General features: G+C 43.2%; 3 protein-coding genes and 1 long non-coding RNA gene across 4 annotated transcripts; 1 reads left to right on the forward strand and 3 right to left on the reverse strand.

Moving 5' to 3' along the window:
* Positions 1-5,049: 5,049 nt before the first annotated feature.
* On the reverse strand, positions 5,050-11,785 carry LOC148900159 (uncharacterized). The gene is made up of 2 exons (XM_088991607.1): positions 11,431-11,785; positions 5,050-7,469 (listed from the first exon to the last, which is right to left on the reverse strand). The coding sequence occupies exons 1-2, from the start codon at positions 11,543-11,545 to the stop codon at positions 5,857-5,859; spliced, it is 1,728 nt and encodes a 575-aa protein (XP_088847733.1). The 5' UTR covers positions 11,546-11,785; the 3' UTR covers positions 5,050-5,856.
* Positions 11,786-12,106: 321 nt separating this feature from the next.
* On the forward strand, positions 12,107-13,158 carry LOC148900160 (uncharacterized). Its single transcript, XR_016114412.1, has 3 exons — positions 12,107-12,282; positions 12,697-12,913; positions 13,023-13,158. It is a non-coding gene; the product is annotated as an uncharacterized LOC148900160 (long non-coding RNA).
* Positions 13,159-15,870: 2,712 nt separating this feature from the next.
* LOC148900161 (uncharacterized) lies at positions 15,871-18,283 on the reverse strand. The gene is given in 3 exon segments (XM_088991678.1): positions 15,871-16,378; positions 16,380-17,440; positions 17,531-18,283. Coding segments are annotated over 3 exon segments (1,230 nt in total). The 5' UTR covers positions 17,646-18,283; the 3' UTR covers positions 15,871-16,324.
* A 3,637-nt stretch (positions 18,284-21,920) lies between these two features.
* Positions 21,921-24,393, reverse strand: LOC148900162 (uncharacterized). Its single transcript, XM_088991624.1, has 2 exons — positions 23,988-24,393; positions 21,921-23,770 (listed from the first exon to the last, which is right to left on the reverse strand). Exons 1-2 carry the CDS (start codon positions 24,100-24,102, stop codon positions 22,329-22,331), a joined length of 1,557 nt encoding a protein of 518 aa, XP_088847750.1. The 5' UTR covers positions 24,103-24,393; the 3' UTR covers positions 21,921-22,328.
* Positions 24,394-24,650: the final 257 nt, after the last annotated feature.

A 24,650-nucleotide genomic window follows, 5' to 3' on the forward strand; every position in this document is an offset into this window, starting at 1 on the left:
CTTGAGCCACAACCAGCTTGTGGCTTTCTCTGCTGCTTCGCTAGCAGCCTGAATGACCCTCTTCTTGGCCAGCCCTGTGATTCCCAGGCAGCCAAAGAGGGAGCGTCCCGCGAAGCCACGACAGCCGACTTCTATGGGCTCATAGAAAGTCCTGGTCCTTGTAGTGATGTGTCGTTCGCCAATGAGCCGGTTCTTCGAGCCGGATCTCTGAAGTGAACGCAGAGAGTAGGTTCCTAACAAGGAGCCGGAAATGGGAGCCGACTTTTTTTGTCCTCTAATCCCTGCCCCCAGTCTTCAGTTAAAGCCGCACGTGATTGGTGGATATCCGTGGTAGAGGAGGGAATTACAGACACACGCAGCAGTGAGGAGAAGGGGGCAGGGGGGTAGACAGGTGGACAAATGTTATCACATTATGCTGTTATTATTATTAAATTATTACATTTTTTACTCGTTGGTATGATAGCATTATTCATATGAAAAGCAAATTAGTGACAGCTGATCATCAGACCAGAGTAACCACAGGGAAAGTGAGTTAGTGGATGCTCTCTGTACACATATAATAATAACATCAACAATAACAATATAAGCACATTTCAAAACTCTCAAGGTCACTTTTCAGTCACAGGATAAGTTTTTCTGTGGGTGAGCAGCAGCAGCCACACGGGCCAGCGTTCACTCAACCCGGAAGTAACTCCAATAGATAGAAAGCTAGCCATCTAGCCAATAGATAGCTAGTAGGTAGATAGCCAGCTATATAGCAAATAGATAGCTACTGTTAAGTTAGAATATTACAAGCTAATATTAGCATTAACAGTTAATTTTAAAATTGTAAATATTATGAACGGAATTAAATATTTGCCTTATTTCGCAACGTTATAATTGTTTTATTATAACATGTTTGTTGTGCGAGAGATCACCAAAGAAGCTGGCAAGTTACTCACAGATGATTTATTCCTAACAATTTGATCTATCTACCTACCTATCTCATCTAATCAAAGTGATGACAAACAAAACACAAAAAGATGAAAAGAATGTACAGCGAAGCGATTTGCAAATCATCCAGAAACAGAAAATGTTTTTCATTCCTTTTGTCGTTCCACATTTAGAATTGAGATTTTTTGGGCGACTGGTTAGCGCGCCGACTTCACAGTGCGGAGGTCGTGAGTTCGAATCCAGGCCTCCCAGTCTGGAGTTTCCATGTTCTCGCCGGGCCCGCGTGCGTTTTCTCCGGGTCCTGCGGTTTCCTCCCACTTTTCAAAAACATGCATGGCAGGCTGACTGAACATTGCAGACAATGAATGGATGGATGATTTGTCCTCTCCATGAGTCGTCACCTTACCGTGGTGAAGGGGTTTGTGTGTCCCAATGATCCTAGGAGCTAGGTTGTCTGGGGCTTTACGCCCCTGGTAGGGTCACCCATGGCAAACAGGTCCTGGGTGAGGGACCAGACAAAGTATGACTCAGAAGACCCCGTATGAAGAGAAAGAAAAATGGATCTGGTTTTCCCTTGCCCGGACGCGGGTCACCGGGGCCCCTTTCTGGAGCCAGGCCTGGAGATGGGGCTCGTTGGCGAGCGCCTGGTGGCCGGTCCTACACCCATGGGGCCCGGTCGGGCTCAGCCCGAAGAGGAAACGTGGGTCCCCCTTCTCAAGGGCCCATCAGCCATGGGAGGGGCCAGAGGGGTGAGGTGCATTGTGAGCTGGGCAACGGCCAAAGGCGAGGATCGTGGCGGTCCGACCCTCGACTGCAGACGCTAGCTCTTGGGACGTGGAATGTCACCTCTCTTACAGGGAAGGAGCCTGAGCTGGTGCACGAGGTCGAAAAGTTCCGACTAGACATAGTTGGGCTTGCCTCCACACATCAGCCTGGGTTGCGGTACCAGCCCTCTCGAAAGGGGTTGGACTCTCTTCCACTCCGGAGTTGCCCACGGTGAGAGGCGTAGAGCAGGTGTTGGCATACTTATTGCCCCCCGACTCGCCGCCTGTACGTTGGGATTCACCCCGGTAGACGAAAGGGTTGCTTCCCTCCGCCTTCGGGTGGGGGGATGGGTTCTGACTGTTGTCTGTGCATATACACCAAACAGCAGTTCAGTGTACCCATCCTTTTTGGAGACCTTAGGGGGTGTGCTGGAGAGCGCTCCCCCTGGGGACTCCCTTGTTCTGCTGGGCGATTTCAATGCTCATGTGGGCAATGACAGTGTAATTGGGAGGAACGGCCCCCTCGATCAGAACAGGAGTGGTGTTTTGTTATTGGACTTTTGTGCTCGACACGGATTGTCTATAACAAACACTTTATTCAAACATAAGGGTCACCATATGTGCACGTGGCACCAGGACACCCTTGGTCGCAGTTCGCTGATTAACTTTATCGCTGTATCATCTGATTTGCGGCCTCATGTTTTGGACACTCGAGTGAAGAGAGGGGCTGTCAACTGATCACCACCTGGTGGTGAGTAGGTTCCATTGGTGAGTAGGTTCCATTGGTGAAGATGCCAGTCCGACCTGGAAGACCCAAACGGGTTGTGAGGGTTTGTTGGGAACGTCTGGCTGAATCCCCTGTCAGAAGGAGTTTCAACTCCCACCTCCGGTAGAACTATACACATTTCCCGGGGGACGTGGGGGACATTGAGTCCGAATGGACCATGTTCCGTACCTCCCTTGCTGAGGCGGCAACCCCCGTACTCGCTGGTGGACACCAGTAGTAAGGGATGCCGTAAAGCTGAAGAAGTAGTCCTATCGGGCCTATATAGCCTGTGGGACTCCTGAGACAGCTGACAGGTATCGATTAGCCAAGCGGAATGCAGCCTCGGTGGTCGCCGAGGCAGTAAGACAGAGCATTATCATTAAATGGTGAGTATAGTTTAGCTTTTTTGAATGCTGCTGTGCCAATGGCCATTTTGTGTTTGGGAGCCTTTTACTGAGCATCTTCATCTTTATTAAATTCATCGAGTTGCTTGTTCTGTAGCCACAAGGGGACACAAGCCAGTGTCTTTTTGTGCTGGGTTGCGTCAGGAAGGGCATCCGATATAAAAGCTTGGCCAAAACAAACATGCCAATCAAACCTCTGAAGATGGAGGACAGCGATTCGCTGTGGCAAAAAGCCCAAAGTAAAATAAGTTAAAGTCAGCTTTATTGTCAAATATGCTAATATGCATGACATACAGCACAGATGAAATTCCTGTCCTCTCAGACCCAGCGTGCAAGGCACTTATAATGACTTTGACAAACATAATAAACACGAAAACGCCAATTTGGCAGGAGAGAGGAGCCGCTGCGTGTTCACGAGCCGCCATCATGGGGGGAAAAAAATAACAAACATGACAATACTACTACTAAATACAGTAATATGATAATACTACAATACATAGAATAATATGAAGATACTGTAGTTGTTCGCAATATAGTTGAATAGATACAATCACGTTTTTGATTAAAATCCCACATTAAAAAGAATTTGACTCCAATTGTCCAAATTTTAGCAAGTTTTGTGGCCATCGAGGCCACAAAATCTGGGGGACTTGACCTGCCATGTCCGAGCTACATCATGAACGAAAGAAACTCTTGAGTCAAAGCAGCTTTATTCGTCTTGCACATTTTCAGACAGGAGGCAACTCAACTTGCTTGACACAATCAAAACCACAACAATTGAAAGCATTATCAAGCAAACCAATTTCAGATCTACTGAAGCAAAATTCAGAAAGAAAAAGCCCGCCCCTACAAACAGATATTTAAGTTAAGACATTTAAGTTCCTCTTTTCCCCAAAACATTAGGCAGGCACATGTTTTTTTCTCCAAAGTGTGTTCTCGTGTGTTTAAGTCACCTTGTGAACGAAAACCTTTGTCACAACTTGAACAGGCATAAGACTTTTCCCCGGAGTGAGTCATTATGCGGCTTGTTAACTCTGGATCTGTATAGAATGCTTTACCGCAGGGGTCGGGAAGCTTTTTGACTAAGAGAGCCATAAAAGTAAAATATTTAGAAATGTTTTTCAGTGAGAGCCACACGCACACACACACACACACACACACACACACACACACACACACACACACACACACACACACACACACACACACACACACACACACACACACACACACACACACACACACACACACACACACACACACACACACACACGCGCGGCCACTTTTCAACAAAATATCAGAATGTATTATTTAAAATAACTTTGTGATAGTACTCACCGTTAACATGAATGGTTTTCCGTTCCTCATGATTGGTAAAAATCCAGGCAAATGATCGGAATGAAATTCAATTTGTCGGTCCAGAGGCGAAGTTACTGCTAGCTAGCCTGCACACGGCTCATAAACTTTCACACTTGCTATCTGCAATCTACTTCTCGCAGAAGTATGTTGATGCTAACGTTAACATGGGGCTTGTTAAAATGTCACTGACATTCGACTGTTTCATCCATCGATGGTATTGTATCATTGCAAATTAGAATCAGAACATTTTCTCTCATCTAATGCTCCGGTGCATTAACGCTGAAGTGCACTAGTTGGGCTCATTTAAAGGGGCGTTTACCTGTTTCAACATGACGGCCACTATCATCCAATCAAAATGGCGCTTTCGGCCAACCTAGCTCAGTGACATCCAATCAAAATTGCGCTTTCCGCCAACTGCAGCCCCAACGGGAAATGAAAGGCGAAAAAAACGAAAATATGTATTTAGTTTTATCGGCGAGCCATATGCAATCATCAAAAGAGCCATAGGGGCCGACCCCTGCTTTACCGCATACTGAACAGGCAATTTTTTTTCACCGGTGTGTCTCATGGCGTGCTTTGCTAAAAGTGATTTCTGAATGAATCTTTTCCCACAAACTGAGCAGGAAAAAGGTTTTTCTCCAGTGTGCGTTCTGTGCACATTCAAATGCAACTTTCGACTGAATCGAGTTTCGCAAATTGGACAGGCAAAGGGTTTTTCTCCAGTGTGCGTTCTCGTGTGTTTGTTTAAGTCTTCTTTCGTCAAAAAACATTTATCACAACTTGAACAGGCATAAGGCTTTTCTCCGGAGTGAATCATTTTGTGGCTTGTTAACTCTGGATCTCTATAAAATGCTTTACCGCAAACTGCACAGACAATTTTTTTTCTCTGGTGTGTCTTATGGCGTGCCTTGCGAAATCTGATTTTTGAATGAATCTTTTCCCACAAACTGAGCAGGAAAAAGGTTTTTACCCAGTGTGCGTTCTTCTGTGCACATCCAAATTCATCATCAGTATCACATGATCAGCTCGCCGGTGAGATCAATCATGAAATTTCCCCAATTGTGTCTTTGCCTCACACACACATTTACTCACGCACACTCAACAATAACATTCTTAACAAATGCATTTACTGCCTGGCATCGAAAAAGTACCATTTTAGAGGTGGACAAAAGAGCCCTGTTTTTAATAACACTTTAATTTCGTCAACATCTGCTGAATGTCATATTTATTCAATGACCCCCACCCATAAAAAGATGAAAAGAACGTACAGCGAAGGGATTTGGAAATCATCCAGAAACAAAAAACATTTTTCATTCATTTTGGAATTCCACATTTAGAATTCAGATTTTGTAGTTGAGTGGATAGCGCGCCGAATTTACAGTGTGGAAGTCATAAGTTTGAATCCGGCCCCGTCCTCCCTGTGTGGCTTTTGCATGTTCTCCCGTGAGGGTTTTCTCCGGGTCCTCCGGTTTCCTCCCACATTGCAAAAACTAGCACGCTAGGCCGATTGAACACTGTAGAAAATGAATGGATGGATGATTGTGTTTCTTCCAAAAGGCATTTATCATTTCAATTCTTCTTTTCCTCAAAAATTAAGCATGCAAATACGTTTTCCCCAAATTGTGCATTCTTACATTTTTTCCTTTGAAAAAGAGTCTCTGGTAAATGCTGGAGCACAAAAGGATGTTTCCTCAGTGTGCGTTCTCGTGTGTTTGTTCAATTCACCTTGTGAACGAAAACATTTATCACAACTTGAACAGGCATGAGGCTTTACCCCGGAGTGAGTCATTTTGTGGAGTGTTAACTCTTTTTTTGTATAGAATGCTTTACCACACACTGAACAGGCAATTTTTTTTTCTCCAGTGTGTCTTATGGCGTGCTTTGCTAAATTTGATTTGTCAATGAATCCTTTCCCACAAATGGAGCAGTCAAAGGGTTTTTCTCCAGTGTGCATTCTTCTGTGCACATTCAAATGCCCCTTGTGTCTGAATCGAGTTCCGCAAATTGAACAGGCGTAAGGTTTTACCCCGGAGTGAATCATTTTGTGTCTTGTTAAATCATAACGGATATAGAATGCTTTACCGCATACTGAACAGGCAAATTTTTTTTCTCCGGTGTGTCTTATGGCATGCTTTGCTAAATTATATTTCCGAAGGAATCTTTTCCCACAAACTGAGCAGGAAAAAGGTTTTTCTCCAGTGTGCGTTCTTATGTGCTTGTTCAAATCCAACTTTTGACCGAATCGAGCTTCGCAAATTGAACAGGAAAAGGGTTTTTCTCCAGAGTGCCATGTTATGTGCCTCGCTAAATCGGGCTTAGAAGAAAACCCCTTCCCGCAAATTGAGCAGGCAAAAGGTTTTACCCCAGTATGAGTTCTGATGTGGCTTGTTAAAATTGAACGCAGAGAAAATCGTTTCCCACAAACTGAGCAGGCAAACGGTCTCTCCCCAGTATGTGTTCTGATGTGGTTTGCCAATTCTGATTTCTGAAAGAATCTTTTCCCACAAACCGAGCAGGCAAAAGGTCTTTCCCCAGTATGTCTTCTGATGTGGTTTGTTAAAGCCGTCTTCCAACCAAATCGTTTCCCGCACACTGAGCAGGCAAAGGGTCTCTCCCCAGTATGTGTTTTGATGTGGTTTGCTAAATCTGATTTGTGAAAGAATCTTCTCCCACAAACTGAGCAGGCAAAAGGTCTTTCTCCAGTATGTGTTTTGATGTGGTTTGTTAAAGTTGACTTCCAACCAAATCGTTTCCCGCAAACTGAGCAGGAAAAAGGTCTCTCCCCAGTATGTTCTCTGTTGTGGCTTGTTAAACTTTCCTTCCGAGAAAATTGTTTCCCACAAACTGAGCAGGCAAAGGGTTTCTGCCGCATGTGTGTCTGGATGTGCCTCTTCAAATGTGACTTACTCGTAAAAGTTTTGACACATTGGGGACATTTCAGACGTCCGACGCCCGCACGACATGTCAGATCACCTTTGGACTGTTGCTCATCCTTCGTGTCAGAAGAATGCGAGGTGACTTCATCGTCGTCTTTGGAAAGCGGAGCTAAGAGGCCATCCAAGTGGGATCCACCTTGTTCTCCATCTGCTTCTTCTTTCTTCACACTGACGCCAGTCAACGGAAACTGGCTGATTTCCTCCTCCCGCTCTTCTTCTTTCACGTGAAGGCTCTGTCCTGCTTCCTCCTCTTGACTTTGGGGGGGTTCTCGATCCTGATGCTCGAACCCTAAATCTTCTTCGAGGTCTGCGGGGGCACAATTTTTGTGCCATAAGACACAACAAAGTTTAAATAAGTTGAAGCATTTGGTAATGTTGTTTTGTGTTTGATTTTCCGAGTTGGCGTTCTCCGCCATTAACGTTAAATTGGATGATAAGTATTAAACAACGGTGTTAGTCCTCGAACATATTCTTTGACGCCCCTTTTGTCTTTTTAAATGTGTTTTTGCCCGTTCACTGGATTTCTGTGCTTATTTTACATTTTTAAACCTTATCATGCATTGTTGCTATTATATTATACTCAATCCTGAATATTTAGGTGCACATTTATGATTTAAGGCTCTTGAACCTAACTTGCTACGTAACTACAGTGGGCGGGTGGCTTTGACACATTCAAAAACAGTGGGAATATTGACGTACACCAGCAGGTAAAGCAGCAGTTCTTAACCTTTTTTCCTTAATTTCCTACGTTCCAATTGGCCAAGTCCCAGTTCCCCACGACAACAATGATAAATCAAAAATACACTTTTAATGAGACTTTTGCGCTTGTTTATTAGCTACTCGGGCATAAATATTTGGTTCAACTGAAGATATGGCACGTCATTCCCCACTTAGCCAACCCGCTATTTCCCACTAGTGGGGAATTCCCCACAGGGTTAGAACCACTGTGATAAAGACTTTGAAGTTCTGTTTGTGAGGTATTGTAGGGAAAGAGATGCTGTTGCGCTAGTCATTCTGGCAGCAGTCTTAGCGTTTTAACAGTAACCAAAATGGTAACTTTTCGTAGCGATTGAAAGTACTCAGGAGAGAAATGATGCACAGCACTGTCAATCATTGGTCTGGGAACTCGACAAACATTTTATTCTGCGCATGCTCTGAAAAAGGCTTCACCATTTCCAGGTATCACATGATCAGCTCGTTTTACAGGTGATATCAATCATGAAATTTCCTCAATCGTGTCTTCGCCTAACACACGCACACTCAACACTCCCACTCAAAGACATGTTCACAATTTCATGCAGCAAACAAACAGAAAAACACTGAAACAAGAAATACATTGTTGTAAAAATAAAAATATCCTACATATTTGCAACACTCTGCAAGCTTCAAAATATTCCCATTTCTCCAAACAAATATCTCTTGAATCTTTCAGGTTTCACTTTTGTCACCGCCTTAGTAAAAACATCCGCAACCATGTTTTCTGTCGGACAATATTTTATCGATATTTCCCCCTCAGTGTGCGCAGACCGTACAAAATAATACAGTAAAGTCTCGTTATATCGATATCGGGTATATCGATAGTCCCGGTTATATCGATACTATTTCTATGCACGCACGGAGAAAATTACATGCAAACAGGGTCGGATATATCGATAGTCCCGGTTATATCGTTATTTTTTCGGACTCCCTTGAATATCGATATAACGAGACTTTACTGTATTTAATATCTACGTGTTTACTTCTTTGCCTACACACTGGGTTTTTGGAGAAAGCTATTGCCCCCTGATTGTCCTCATATACAGTAAAGTCTCGTTATATCGATAACGGTTATATTGATAATACTGCTTATTACGATACTACAGTAAAATCTCGTTATATCGATATTCAAGGGAGTCCGAAAAAATATCGATATAACCGGGACTATCGATATATCCGACCCTGTTTGCATGTAATTTTCTCCGTGCGTGCATAGAAATAGTATCGATATAACCGGGACTATCGATATATCCAATATCGATATAACGAGACTTTACTGTATTTTAATTTCGTTCTTTCACTGTATACACCCAGCGACCTTCCACTGCTTGTTTACCTTCGGTAGCGGGGTCAGAGTGAAAGTCTCATTTTCTCTCAGGGATTCGATCTCCTCTTCCATTGCAGTAGCCCACATTTTTGGCTTTTCAGATTGGATAGCCTCTTTAAAAGTCCTAGGTACACCATATGTTACTTTGTAGAAATAGTCAATATTTTCGGCTTTAGCATCATCACACTTAGTTTTACATATGTACTCCTTTAAATAGTCTGGAGTCCTTTTTTGTCTTTTAGGAAACCTCCTTCCCCGTTCTGTCTGAATATTGCCTGTTGCTAATGTCTCTTCAGCACTCGGTTTTTTGCTTTTCTCAAGTTGATCTTGACTCTGATTTCCTTTAGGGGTACTTTACTGTAGCTCTGAATATCGTCCGATAAGTCATAACCCGTTTTAGTTTGACCATCCGTGTTGTTTTTCATTAAAAATTTCACCAGTCTATGTTTCAGGACTTTCCTTGTCTAGGTAGTACACATTATAGGCTGGACTATAGTTATCATAGCCTACAAAAATCCCCTTCTCACATTTGGAATCTAACTTCTTTTTGTCCTGTTTATACACGTAACATTCACATCCAAATATTTGCATGTTAGAGAGGTTGGGTGAGGTAAGGTGTCTGCTGTAGCCGTTATTGTCAGCATATGTCCATAGTTGCTTGGGAAGGTTACTTTCCAACAGCATGCATCTCTACATCTCAAATAGTGTTCGCCAACCTCTCTTGGCGGTACCATTCTGATGGGGCGAGTAGGGTGCACTCGTGTCATGCCTTATCCCATTTTTTCTTAGTAAAGATTGAAACTCTTGTCCAGTGAACTCTGTGCCGTTGTCGGGTCGGATGCATTTTATTTTTCCATATGGGGCTACGTCGGCTATGATTTTTTCTGTAGCCTTTGTCGTGTCAGCCTTCGCCTTAATTGAATATGGAAAAATCATCCCACTGTGGTCATCAGTGAATGCTATTGAGTACCTGTAGCCAATTCTATCTGTCGGTTCAATAGGACCGCACAGGTCTGTGTGCACCAGCTGTAGCGCAGTTGCAGCTTTAGCATCTGCATGTCTGTTCCTGCTCTGTGTCAGCTTGCCGTGTGTGCATATTTCACAGTTTTCTGCTATTCTTAATGAGGTGAATACAGTCTCTGCTCGGATAACGTAGTCGGTGACTGTCTCATAGCTGCCTTTTCGGAGTGAGGAAAGTTCGCAATACAAACTCACCACCCGTGGTTTGTCCTTTCCAGCATAATGCTCACGGAGAATCTCCAGTGCTCTTCTCCCGTCACGTCTTGCGTCTCTAATGACCAGCGATAGGCTTTTATTGTGCAGACATTGCACCACCTCTGCATAGGCCTCTCCATTCTTAGCCTTGTCTTTGGCGAGAGCTTCTTCGCTGTCTTCCTCAATGTTTGGGACGCCCAAAATAACGTCTCTGAGGCCTCGCAATTCCATGTGCGCCAGGAACGTCGTCTCCCAGAGCTCGTAGTTTTTCTCATCGCCATCGAACAAAAGTCTAAACCATCTTTGGCCTGTGGTACTGGGCCCATAACCTGTTGTGCTAGTCATTCTGGCAGTAGTCTTAGCGTTTTAACAGTAACCAAAATGGTAACTTTTCGTAGCGATTGAAAGTACTCACGAGAGAAATGATGCACAGCACTGTCAATCATTGGTCTGGGAACTCAACAAACATTTTATTCTGCGTATGCTCTTAAAAGGGCTTCACCATTTCTGGGTATCACATGATCAGCTCGTTTCACAGGTGATATCAATCATGAAATTTCCTCAATCGTGTCTTTGCCTCACACACGCACACTCAACAGATGCCCATTTCAAGCTAAGATCAGAGCATTGTCATCAAATGGTCAGTATACTTTTACTTTTTTGAATGTTGCTGTGCCCATGACCATTTTGTGTTTGGGAGCCTTTTACTGAGCATCTTCATCTTTATTAAATTCATCGAGTTGCTTGTTCTGTAGCCACAAGGGGACACAAGCCAGTGTTTTCTTGTACCGGTCCTCAGCCCGGACAAATACAGGGGGTTGTGTCAGGAAGGGCATCCGACGTGAAGGCTTGGCCAAAACAAAAATGCAAATCAAACCCCTGAAGATGGAGGACACTGATTCGCCGTGGCGACCCCTTGGAGGGAAAACCCGAAAGGAAAAGAAGATTTGTGAATTAGAAGTGAACCGACCTGCTCTTGGGAAGACGACTCGAGGTTCCAACTTGCAAAGGTGACGTTGGAGCTCCACGTCGTCCATGGTTGGACAAAGTTCCTCCTTGTACTCTGCCGTCTTTCTTTCACACATTTCCAGCGACACAAAAAATACACTCACGAGATCTGTTCAGAATGACGTGTCTTAAACAAACGTGCCTCTTTGCTAGCAAGCAAACTTCGCCAGAGGAGCTTCGGCGTTCACCAAGTTTCCCGGCGTATAAAGCTCAAAGTAGGTCAGTTGGAGTCCAGTAACATCGCACTGGTGTCCGGTGAACACGAAAAGAAGAACGTTTTCTTGAAATGCGTGTCGGTGACAAAATCTGCGGATCGGGTGCGGAACCACACCCTAAAGTGCGCATGCGCAACGGGTCGGCCATCTTTGGTCGATACGGCGACTCCACTAAGCCAAAAGACATTGTAGCGAAATAATTAAAAACTAATTTAGCCCCGTTGGTTGGTAACACAGAATATCACATAGAGAACACCACAGGGTTTGTAGAGACGATCAAAGACCTTATATTGGAACCTGAGGAAACGTTGGCATTTTACGACGTGACTTTTCTCTTTACATCTGTCCCCAAAGAAAAATAGATAGGTAGTAGAAGTGGCGTAGAGACAAGGTTGATTGCAAGCCCCGAAGTGACGTCACGAGTTGTAGCGTCCATAGTAACGTGGCGTGGTTTGGCATAGAAATAGGATAGTTTTGAGCGTATTTAGGTCTATTTAACGTATGGATGCTGTAAAAAGGAACAACAGTTGGGGGCCGCAATGTTTCGCTTACGGATGCTTCAACTACAAGCTTAAAAACAAAGCAATTTCGTTCTTCAAGTGAGTGAAAATGAAATTTCTATAAAAAGAAAAAAAAATAATTCGTTTTGCGATGTTTTAGCGACTAATTTTCGTCCTGTTTTCGATCTTCGACCGTGTATAAGTACGTTCTAGCTGTTCTTCATTAGTATGAAATTGAATTGGCTCTGCCTCCTCAAGCATGTAACTAATTCGACACTAAATTTGAACTGCAGGGGTGTGCGTTTCACTAAACATTGCTAACTTAGCAATATTGCTAATATATTGCTAAGTTCATTGTTAACGCTAAAAACGTGTCTCACTAAACATCATTTAGCAATATTGTTAACGCTTAGCAATATTGCTAAATAGCAAAGTTTTGTGAAACGCGCCCCAGGTTAGCCGACTCTGCTCATACAACATACTAATAATTACATCTTTTTTGATCCGTTGTAGATTTCCCAACCCGAAGGAACAGAAAGGTCGGTATGATAAGTGGGTAGTAGCTTGTCGGAGAGCGGATGGGCCACCTAGTGTCCATGCAGTGGTGTGTTCAGAGCATTTTGAACCTTCATGTATTAAGCGAGAAAAGAGTGGATGGTCAGAGAAGGTGAAGACCATACTAGACTGCAATGCCATCCCAACAATTTTCAATGTACCAGTACACCTACAGGTCAGTGAAATATTGAAGGAGGAGACAGATCAATCAACAAAACACGTAACCTCAGTGTAATGAAAAAAAAAAAACGTAGAAAAACGTAATGGGAATAATGCTTTTGTAGAAAAAAGTCAAACCCCGCACCACAGTGACTGCCAGGGCCGCGATGGAGCCTTTCGAACCACCAATTTCATCAAGTGAGGGAAAAACTGAGTTGGATGATATGGACACACCGGTTCCCCAAGCTAGCCATTCAGGGATACAGGTAAGCTTACATTAATTAATCATTATAATTCTCTAAACAAAAACTTCATCTGGAAAGATTCTGGTTCGAAATTATCAAGATTTTTGGTATTTTTTGAACAGGATCACTCCTACTGCATACCCTCTGACATGAGCCCGAGGAAGTTGAAGCGCCGATACGATGCGCTTCTGTTGTCCAGGGAACAGCTCCAAAAAGATCTGCGGAACGCCAACAGAAGGGAAAAAAGGGCGAAGAAGACCTGTCACACTTATTTAAAAGAGTTAGAACAGGCAAATTTCTTGCTCTGACTGTAAGAACCAACTGGTGAGTCGAAACCCAAGCGCCAACCGTTAAACAACGATTTTGATTGATGCAAGGGATGAGGGCGGACTCTTGTACCCATCTCCAGGTGTTGTAAAAGTGATCACTACAGCAGAGCATTTTCTTCGGGCAGAAAATCTAAGGTTGCTGTCTACTTCATTGTCCGAGAAGAAGATTGTCACTCGTGTTGTTGCTGCAGTTGGCCATCTAGCCCTTTTCGATTTGGAACACGAGATCATACCCGAGATGGTATTGAGAACCATACCATAGACCTCTTCAGAACCAACACTAATATCTTCCTATCTGTCCGTTTACACCATATCACTCGCCTACAGAATGATGACTTGATGAAGAGTTTTCTTTGATCAAAACTGAATCGCAGTGTAATTTTTGCAGGTCAATGAGCTTAGAAGTTTCAAAAAATTTCATCTCATTCAAGTCATCATATACAGTAAAGTCTCGTTATATCGATATCGGATATATCGATAGTCCCGGTTATATCGATACTATTTCTATGCACGCACGGAGAAAACTATATGCAAACAGGGTCGGATATATCGATAGTCCCGGTTATATCGATATTTTTTCGGACTCCCTTGAATATCGATATAACGAGACTTTACTGTATATGGTTGACTAATTAACCAGCTTTCATTGTTTTACTGGCTGTGACAATTGCACACTCAATGTTGCTGTAAAAGTAGTGGAATATCTTGTTCAAATTTCTGTGGTTGTATATTAACTGAAAAATTAGTTTAACAATGCCCCCAAAAAAGGAAATTTTAAATGAGTGATGAGGACAATTTAAATTTGGCATTATTATTGAAAAATAATTATTAATATAAAAGTGTTGGACTATACACAGTGTTACCTAATCCTCTACAATTTCTGATTTAGTCCAATTCCGATCACCAATTAAGTATGATCATTCTTTATGAATGTTATTTTTTTCACGTTTGAAGATTGGTTACAATCATACTCAAAAGATAATTATACTATGTATTTGAATTTTCTATCTTAAAGAGCTGTCATTTCTATTATTCATAACATTTTTAGACTCTGAATAAATATACATCAATAGTGGTGTATTTAATTGCAATTGTATGTTTTGGATTATTAAAAAAATTATAATCCAAAGCATATCTGATCTTGAAAGTTGAGGTTTTTGGACTTGTCCGACTTCACATAGCGCCGAAAGACGACGTGAGAGTGAAGTAGTTGTCTTCTAAAACATATTTAGCCACAAAGTATTAGAATTTCATCGAATACCGGAAGAAAATCGACGAAAAACGAGCAAAAATTATTCATATGGTACGGAACTGTGTCAGAGGCTCCAACTCGTGACGTCATCAGTGACGTCACGACCTGGTGACCGCGGGGCGCAATGCTATTGGCTCCTTTGGGCACTTCTAAACCTATCTATTTCTATGTCTGTCCCAACCCCAGCAGCAGTCACAGTGGTAAGGACGAGACTGCTGGCGGGCGTTTCTCTGCATGAAAGAACCAAACTTAAACCGGATCACATCTGCCTTAATACTACGTATTTTCAATTTAGGCTGTGCTATGGGCTCATAAATTTCACCCATAGTGGCTAATCTGGACATGGAAGAGATGGAGAAACAGGCCCTCCCATCCTTCCCTGGGACAAAACCTAGACACTGGTTTAGATATGTGGACGATACTTTTGTCATAATTAAAAAACAAGAAATTCAATCCTTCACAGATCACCTCAACTCGGTAGACATCAACATTAAATTTACTTGTGAGGACATTAAAGAGAACCAACTCGCCTTCTTGGATTGTAAAGTAATTATAAAAGAGGACAGAGCGCTAAAAACAGAAGTCTTTAGGAAGGCTACGCACACTGACCAATACTTACTTTTCGATTCTAACCACCCATCTAACACAAACTAGGAGTTATCAGAACCCTCCATCATAGGGCTAATCTATCCAACCAGACCAGTCTTATACAGAGCTGATGTTTTAGTTTGGGATAGAAGGCCTCTGAAAATTGAAAACATACCAATATTGTTTGTCAATGTTTGTTCACTTGTCAGAGGCCCATTAGTTCTACGTGACAGATGTCCGGTGAACATGAAAAGAAGAACGTTTTCATGAAACGCGTGTCAGTGACAACATCTGCGGATGGATTTCCGTACCACACCCTGAAGTGCGCAGCGGGTCGGCCATCTTTGGTCGCTACGGCGACTCCACAAAATCAAAAGACATCCGCGGTGCCCGAATAAAATATAATTGTTCGCAGTATTGTTTAATAGTGAGGCTTTAAAATTACATTAAAGAGGACTTGACTCCACTTGTCCCAATTCAGGTCATGACAGCGAGTTTTGTGGCCGTCTGGGGAACTTGACCCGCCATTTACGAGCTCCATCATGAAAGAAAAAATCTCTTCAGCCAAGGCAGCTTTATTCGTCTCGCACATTTTCAGAAAGTACGCAACTGAACGTGCTTGACACATCCAAAATCACAACGCTTGAAACCATTTTCAAACAAACCAATTTCAAATCTATCGAAGCAAAATCCAGAAAGAAATCCCCCCTCCCACCGCAGAAGAAATGAAAAGAAAGTACAGCAAAAAGATTCAGAAATAATACTTTGGGAATCATTCACATGCAAAGTTTGAAATTCATTTTAGAAATCCCCACTAAGGATTTTAGTATTTTTTCTGAAAGGCATTTATCATTTGAGTCCCTCTTTTCCCCCAAAAAAATAAGCAGGCACATGTTTTTTCTTCAAAGTGTGTCTTCATGTGTCTTTGGAAGAAGAGTCCCTTCGAGCAGAAGTTGGACCACAAACAGAAAAAGCAAAAGGTTTCTCTCCAGAGTGTGCTCTTTTATGCCTTGTCAAAGTGTGCTTTCGAGCGAAGCTTTTCCCACAATCTGAGCAGGCAAAAGGTTTTTCTCCAGTGTGCGCTTTTATGTGCATGTCCAACTGCGCCTTCAGTCTGAAGCGAGTTTGACAAATAGAACAGGCAAAGGGTTTTTCCCCAGTGTGCGTTCTCGTGTGTCCGTTTAGGTCACGTTGTGAACGAAAACATTTGTCACAACTTGAACAGGCGTACGGCTTTTCCCCGGAGTGAGTCAATTTGTGGCTTGTCAACTCATGATCTGTATAGAATGCTTTATCGCACACAGAACAGGCAAATGTTTTTTCTCCGGTGTGTCTTATGGCATGCTTTGCTAAATTTGATTTGTCTAGGAATTTTTTCCCACAAACCGAGCATGAAAAAGGTTTTTCTCCGGTGTGCGTTCTTCTGTGCACATCCAAATGCGACTTTCGACTGAATCGAGTTTCGCAAATTGAACAGGCAAAGGGTTTTTCCCCAGTGTGAGTTTGTGTGTGCCTTTCTAATACTGTCTTGACATAAAATCGTTTCCCACAAACCGAGCATGGAAAGGGTCTCTCCCCAGTATGTGTTCTGGTGTGGTTTGTTAAATGTGTCTTCCGACAAAATCGTTTTCCACAAACCGAGCAGGCAAAAGGTCTCTCCCCAGTATGTGTTCTGGTGTGGTTTGTTAAATTTATCTTCTGAATAAACGTTTTACCACAAACTGAGCAGGCAAAGGGTTTCTGCCCTGTGTGAGTTCTGGTGTGCCTTTTCAAATTTGACTTACTGGCAAAGGTTTTGCCATCTTGGGGACATTTCGGACGTCCGTTGCCCCAACGACATGTCGGATCACCTTTGAATTGTTGCTCATCCTCCGTGTCAGAAGAATGCGAGGTGACTTCGGCGTCGTCTTCGGAAAGTGGAGCCAAGAGGCCGTCCAAGTGAGATCCTCCTTCTAGTTGTTCTCCCTCAGCTTCTTCTTTCTTTACACTGACTCCAGTCAATGTAAACTTGTTGATTTCCTCCTCCCACTCTTCTTCTTTAACGTGAGGGCCCTGTCGTGCCTCCCCCTCTTGACTTCTGGGGGGATCTCGATCCTGATGCTCAGGCTCCAAATCTTCTTCTTTGAGGTCTGTGGGGGCACAATTTTTGTTCCATAACACACAAGAAAGTTGAAATAAGATGAAGCATTAGTGAGTTGGAGATGAAGAAGTGAACCGACCCGCTCTTACTAAGACGACTCGAGGTTCCAACTTGTATAGTTGACGTCCGAGCTCCACGTCGTCCGTGGTTGGACAAAGTTCCTCCTTGTACTCTGCCGTCTTTGTTTCACACATTTCCAGCGACACACAAATAAAATACACTCACGAGATGTGTTGCGAGCGACGTGTCCGACCAAACGTGCCTCTTTTTAGCAAGCAAACTTCGCCAGAGGACCTTCGACGTTCACCAAGGCGAGTTTCCCGGCGTATGAAGCTCAAATTACGTCAATTGGAGTCCAGTAAGATAGCACTGAAATCCGGTGAACACGAAAAGAAGAACGTTTTCATGAAACGCGTCTCGGTGACAAAATCCGCCGATCGAGTGTCGAGCCAACACAACTTGAAGTGCGAATGCGCACCGGGTCGGCCATCTTCGGTCGCTACGGCAACACCATTAAGTCAAAATCCGTCATCGCTGCCCGATGAAGTTTCGAAAATCGTCGTATTAAATTCAGAGCGGCCTGGTAGTCGAGTGGTTTCGTAAGCCGGCTTCACAGTGTTCGCGTCCCGCTCGGGACTGGTTCGTTGTCTTGTTATCCCCGGCCCGTGTGGCTTTTATCCGGGTACTGCGGTTCCCTCCCAAATTCCAAAAAAAATGCATGGCAGGTCACATTGAAAACTCCAAATTGTCCCTCGGTGTGAGAGTGATTGTTGTTTGTATTTCTGTGCCCTGCGATTGGCTCGTGCCTGAAGACAGCTGGGATAGGGTCCATCACCCCCCCCCCCACGACCCAAAAATAAGCGATATGGAAAATGATTCTTCAGCCGTCATCTGTACTTCTTTGAAGGTGTCGGACGTTTCGCTTCTTATCCAAGAAACTTCGTCAGCGAACTAAAGTCTTACTGGTATTTTGGGCCATATCTATTATCTCTCTACTGTCCAGACATGGCGGTGCCGGACTCTGCTATGATAGGTCCCTGCTCTCAGGTTGGGGGGAGCAGAGGGCTACTTCTTGCAGCTGCTACACTAATAGTTCCTGTCGTTCTGACTAACGACTGGCCTGATTGCCCCACTTCGACCGGTATCACCTCATCAGTATTACTAATCCTATGTTGCCTAAGCAGGCTATTTTATGAACGATCAAAATTGAACCTCACCCCACCAAATCGGTTTAATGAAGGATTTAGTTGTTTTATGAAAATCACTTCTTTGACTCCCCTTTCAAACCATCTATGTTCTTTCGCTAAGATTTTAACCACATTGTCGTCAAATGAGTGATTGCTAGCGTTTAGGTGCATATGTACTGCCGATTGAGGCCCACTAGTATTATAATACTAGTGTACTGCATACTTGAGGCCCACTAGTATTATAATACTAGTGGGCCTCAATCGGCAGTACATATGCACCTAAAACATAGGATTAGTAATACTGATGAGGTGACACCGGTCGAAGTGAGGCAATCAGGCCAGTCGTTAGTCAGAACGACAGGAACTATCTGTGGAGCAGCTGCAAGGAGTAGTCCTCTGCTCCCCCCAACTTGAGAGCAGGGACCTATCATAGCAGAGTCCGGCACCGCCATGTCTGGACAGTAGGGATGGAGATATATATATATATATATATATATATATATATATATATATATATATATATATATATATATATATATATATATATATATATATATATATATATATATATGGCCTAAACTACCAGTAAGACTTTAGTTTGCTGACGAAGTTTCTTGGATAAGAAGCGAAACGTCCAACACCTTCATAGAAGTACAGATGACGGCTGAAGAAACCTTTTCATCGATGGACCACTCCTGTACGACTGAGAGCTTACACAGACATACGGAAAAGGATGTTTAGTCGCAATAATAAAATCCACATTAAAAAGGACTTAACTCAACCTGCATACAAGTCAACGTCTTCTCCCTATTTTATTCATTTTTAGCATTTCAAATAATGTAGGCCGTACTCGAACTTTTATACAGGGAAAATCGTTCATACAACAGCCTACTTGGGCAAAATAGGATTAGGAATACTGATGAGGTGATACCGGTGGAAGTGGGGCAATCAGGCCAGTCGTTAGTCAGAACAATAGGAACAATCAGTGGAGTGGCAGGGAGTAGTCCTCTGCTACCCCCAACCTGAGAGCAGGGACCTATCATAGCAGAGTCCGGCGCCGCCATGTCTGGACAGTAGGGATATATATAGGGCCTAAACTACCAGTAAGACTTTCGTTTTCTGATGAAGTTTCTTGGATATGAAGCGAAACCTCCGAAACCTTCTAAGAAGTACAGATGACGGTGGAAGAAACCTTTTCATCGATGGACCACTCCTGTACGACTGAGAGCTTACACAGACGTACAGGGAAAATGTGAACCGATTTTACAACGACCAGTTTGGTTCAACCTCAGTTCGTCTCAAATGCTGATAGCCAACGACAATGCTGCCGCAGATCGCTATGATTGTCCCAGCAAACCAGCAAAAGTCATCCTCAATTGAATGCAGGATACAGGTGACATCCGACTTATGACCACCTCGACTTAAGACCACCCATACTTACGACCACAACCTCCAGATCCTATATTTTAAATTTTAGTTCAACGCCTGGCACCGCAACGCGCTAACAGGCCGGCAACGTGTACGACTATTTTAGCTAGCCAGCCAGCATCTCACTCTCGCACAGCAATCGACTGTGTGATGGCAACAGAGGGGGGAGTTTGCGAGTCATTTAGCCTCTGAGTCTCTATTCAACATTTTGAATGGATTTCAATTTACGACCATTTTGACTTACAACCGTTTGGTCGGAACGGAGCTTGGTCGTAAGTCAGATGTTACATGTATATATTTTTTATCGCTGCGTACGGTCGGTTTGATAAAAGCATAACGTGCGCATGAGCGGTAATCTGCATTTCCGCTTGTGTTACCATTTTATCATTTCAAATAATGTACGCCGTACAACTTTTATACGGGAATTGTCATCATTTCATCCATGTTAAGTTTCAGAAATCATAAATCGGTAGCTCTGGCCTATACACACTACTGTCCAGAGGAGGCAGTGGACGACCTCTGCTACGATAGGTCCCTGCTCTCAGGTTGGGGGGAGCAGAGGACCATTTCCTGAGGCTACACTGATACTTCTATGGTCCTGACTGATTATCGGGTCTACGAGACTGATCTTTACAGGCTGGCGAGACAGAGAGACAAAGATGGTAAGGACTTGCAGCAGGTTCGGGTGATTAAGGATAGAGATGGCAATGTATTAACACGTGCCAATAGTGTGATGGCAAGATGGAAAGAGTACTTTGAAGAATTGATGAATGAGGAAAATGAGAAGGAAGGAAGACTAGAAGACATGATTGTTGTGGACCCAGACATAGCAAACATTAGCGAGGATGAATTGAGGAGGGCGCTGAAGAGGATGAAGCGGGTGAAGGCACTAGGGCCTGATGATTTACCAATCGAGGTATGGAAGTGTCTCGGAGAGGTGGCGGTGGCGTTCCTGACTCGGTTATTCAACAAGATCTTAGATGGTGAACAGATGCCTGCAGAATGTAGACAAAGTGTACTCATGCCCATTTTTAAGAACAAACGAGATGTGCAGAGTTGTACTAATTACAGAGGAATAAAGTTAATAAGCCATACAATGAAACTCTGGGAAAGAGTAGTTGAAACAAGACTAAGAGCAGAAGTGAACATTTGTGAGCAGCAGTATGGCTTCATGCTAAAAAAAGAGGAAGACAGATGCAGTGTTTGCTTTAAGATATGGCTTTGTAGATCTGGAGAAAGCGTATGACATGGTGCCCAGAGAAGAGCTGTGGTATTGCATGAAGAAGTCTGGAATGACAGAAAAGTATGTCAGAGCGGTGCAAGACATATATCATGACTGTAAGACAGTTGTGAGGTGTGCTGTCAGTATGACTGAGGAATTCAAGGTGGAGGTGGGACTCCACCAGGGGTCAGCTCTGAGCCACTTCTTATTTGCTATGGTGATGGACAGGCTGACAGACGATGTTAGACAAGAATCTCCTTGGACCATGATGTTTGCATATGACTACATTACTTTGCTTTTCATTTGGCAGCCTATCTTTTGGATGCAATAATTTTTTGCCCTAAAGTGTTTATCGGTTTGAAATAAATAGGAATTTTGTGTTGCCAAAGGACTCTTTGTAGTTTTTCAGAAACTCCTGCAATGTAAGGTACTGCTACTCTTCTCCATTTTGTATCTTCAGAATTTTTGGTTTCATTCCCTATTGTTTCTTTCTGACATTTGTTAAATGACCACTGAGGGTACCCACAGTTTGTGAGTGCTCTCCTGATATGTTTTGACTCAAAACAATGGGTACCCTCAGTGGTCATTTCACAAATGTCATGTACAAGCTCCATCATGAAAGGAAAGAAATCTCTTGAGCCAAGGCAGCTTTATTCGTCTTGCACATTTGCAGACAGGAGGCAACTCAACGTGCTTGACACAACCAAAATCACAACACTTGAAAGCATTTTCAACCTAACCAATTTCAGATCTATTGAACCAAAATTCAGAAAGAACCCCCCCCTGACTAAAAAAGAGAAGAAAAGAATCTACAAAAAAGGGATTCGTAAAGAATACTTTGGGAACCATTCACTTGCAAAGTCTTTCGACAATGAGGCGAAAAGTCATAAAGAAAAAAAATGTTTGAAATTCATTTTGGAATTTTGCCATTTAGTATTGTAGTATTTTTTTCCAAAAGGTATTTATCATTTGAGTTCATCTTTTCCCCCCCAAAATGAAGCAGGCACATTTTTTTCTTCAAATTGTGCCTTCTGACATACTCAGAAGTCCTTGGAAGAAGAGTCATCTCTAGCAAATACTGGAGCACAAATGGAAAAAGGTGAAGGCTTACCTCCACATGGTTTTCTTTTATGCTTTGTCAAACTTTCCTTTCGGGTGAAACCTGTCCCACAAAGTGAGCAGGTAAAAGGTTTTTCTCCAGTGTGCGTTCTTCTGTGCACGTTCAACTGCCCCTTCTGTCTGAATCGAGTTCCGCAAATAGAACAGGCAAAGGGTTTTTCCCCAGTGTGCGTTCTCGTGTGTTTGTTCAAGTCACCTTGTGAACGAAAACATTTATCACAACTTGAACAGGCATAAGGCTTTTCCCCGGAGTGAGTCATTTTGTGGCTTCTTAACTCTCTTTTTAAATAGAATGCTTTGCCACAAAATAAACAGGCATTTTTTTTCTCTCCGGTGTGTCTTATGGCGTGCTGTGCTAAATTTGATTTGTCAATGAATCTTTTCCCACAAACAGAGCATGCAAAAGGTTTTTCTCCAGTGTGTGTTCTTATGTGCTTGTCCAAATACGACTTTTGACTGAATCGAGCTTCGCAAATTGAGCAGGCAAATGGTTTTTCCTCAGTGTGCGTTCTTCTGTGCACATTCAAATGCAACTTTTGACTGAATTGAGTTCCGCAAATTAAACAGGCGAATGATTTTTCCTCAGTGTGCCTTCTCGTGTGTTTGTTCAAGTCACCTTGTGAACGAAAATATTTATCACAACTTGAACAGGCATAAGGCTTTTCCTCAGAGTGAGTCATGATGTGGCTTGTTAAGTCTTGATTTAAATAGAATGCTTTACCGCAAACTGAACAGGCAAAACGTTTTTCTCCACTGTGTCTTATTGTGTGCCTCGCCAAATCTCTCTTGACATAAAACCGTTTCCCGCAAATTGAGCAGGCAAAAGATCTCTCCCCAGTATGTGTTCTGATGTGGTTTGTTAAATTTGTCTTCCGACAAAATCGTTTCCCACAAACTGAGCAGGGAAAAGGTCTCTCCCCAGTATGTGTTCTGATGTGGTTTGTTAAATGTGTCTTCCGACAAAATCGTTTCCCACAAACTGAGCAGGCAAAAGGTTTCTGCCCCGTGTGTGTCCTGGTGTGTCTATTCAACGTTGACTTACTGGCAAAGGTTTTGCCACATTGGGGACATTTTAGACGTCCGTTGCCCGCACGACATGTCAGATCACCTTTGGACTGTTGCTCATCCTCCGTGTCAGAAGACAACGAGGTGACGTCGTCGTCGTCGTCTTCGGAAAGTGGAGCCAAGTGGGATTCTCCTTCTTGTTGTTCTCCATCAGCTTCTTCTTTCTTCAACGGAAACTTGCTGATTTCCTCCTCCCGCTCTTCTTCTTTCACATGTGGGCTCTCTCGTGCCTCCTCCACTTGACTTTGGGGGGGTTCTCGATCCTGATGCTCGGGCTCAAAATCTTCTTCTTTGATGTCTGCAGGGACAGGTTTTGTTCCATAACATACAAGAAAGTTGAAATACGATGAAGAATTTGTGGGTTAGTTTGTGTTGGAAAGTAGCTACAAGGCGGCACAAGCCAGTGTCTTAATGTGCCGGTCACAAGCCAATCTGAAAACGTTCTGCTTCTCAGGACTTTTCTGTGATGTAGTTTGCTAACAACTGAGAGAAACAAGTTTAGAGAAAAAAAATACCTGCTCTGTGGAAGACAAGACAAGGTTCCAAGTAGCCAAGGTGACGTTGTGGCTTGATGTCCTCGTCCGCGCCACAAAATTCCGTCTTGCGTCCTTCTGTCTTTCTCGCAGACATTTTGCAGCACTACACACTCACTGCATCTCTTCTGAGCGACGTGGAGCTGATAAAACGCGTCTCCGTTTTAGCGGCTAGCTGGCTAGTTTCGCCAGATTAGCTTCAGCATGCACGCAGAAGATCTGAATCCGGTCACAATTCCAGCCTTGACGTCATAGTCCGGGTGACCCCAAAGCGACGGTCTGTGTCGAGGCTGGACTACGCGCAGGACTCATTCGGGCAGGATAATTGAGTGGCGCAGACCACCATACGTCGAGCCCTGCCTTCAAGCTGGGCAGTCCGCATGCGCAACGCGTCGGCCATCTTCTATGACGCGTTCTAAAAACGAAATTTCCTTTCTTGTCCTGTCCATAGCTCGCAAGAATTTTGTTTAGTAATAATAATAATAATAATAATAATAATAATAATAATAATAATAATAATAATAATAATAATAATAAATAGTCGTCGGCCCATTACATTACATTACAGACACTGATCTGTCAACACACATTTTAATCTTTGCAAGGTACGTAGCCCTGAAAATAAATAACAGAGATATATATAAA

The sequence above is a fragment of the Hippocampus bargibanti genome, linkage group LG03 (genome assembly GCF_051943395.1).
Source record: "Hippocampus bargibanti isolate YZ-2025 linkage group LG03, ASM5194339v1, whole genome shotgun sequence".
Taxonomy (NCBI): domain Eukaryota; kingdom Metazoa; phylum Chordata; class Actinopteri; order Syngnathiformes; family Syngnathidae; genus Hippocampus; species Hippocampus bargibanti.

Bases quoted from the DNA above. Each gene is read 5' to 3' on its own strand.
- LOC148900162 (XM_088991624.1), bottom strand. From the start codon at position 24,102: ATGTCTGCGAGAAAGACAGAAGGACGCAAGACGGAATTTTGTGGCGCG. The intron at 23,771-23,987 runs GTATTTTTTTTC...CTGTCCCTGCAG, and splicing joins TCTTGTCTTCCACAGAGCAG to ACATCAAAGAAGAAGATTTT.
- LOC148900159 (XM_088991607.1), bottom strand. From the start codon at position 11,545: ATGTGTGAAAGAAAGACGGCAGAGTACAAGGAGGAACTTTGTCCAACC. The intron at 7,470-11,430 runs GTCGGTTCACTT...GTGCCCCCGCAG, and splicing joins AGTCGTCTTCCCAAGAGCAG to ACCTCGAAGAAGATTTAGGG.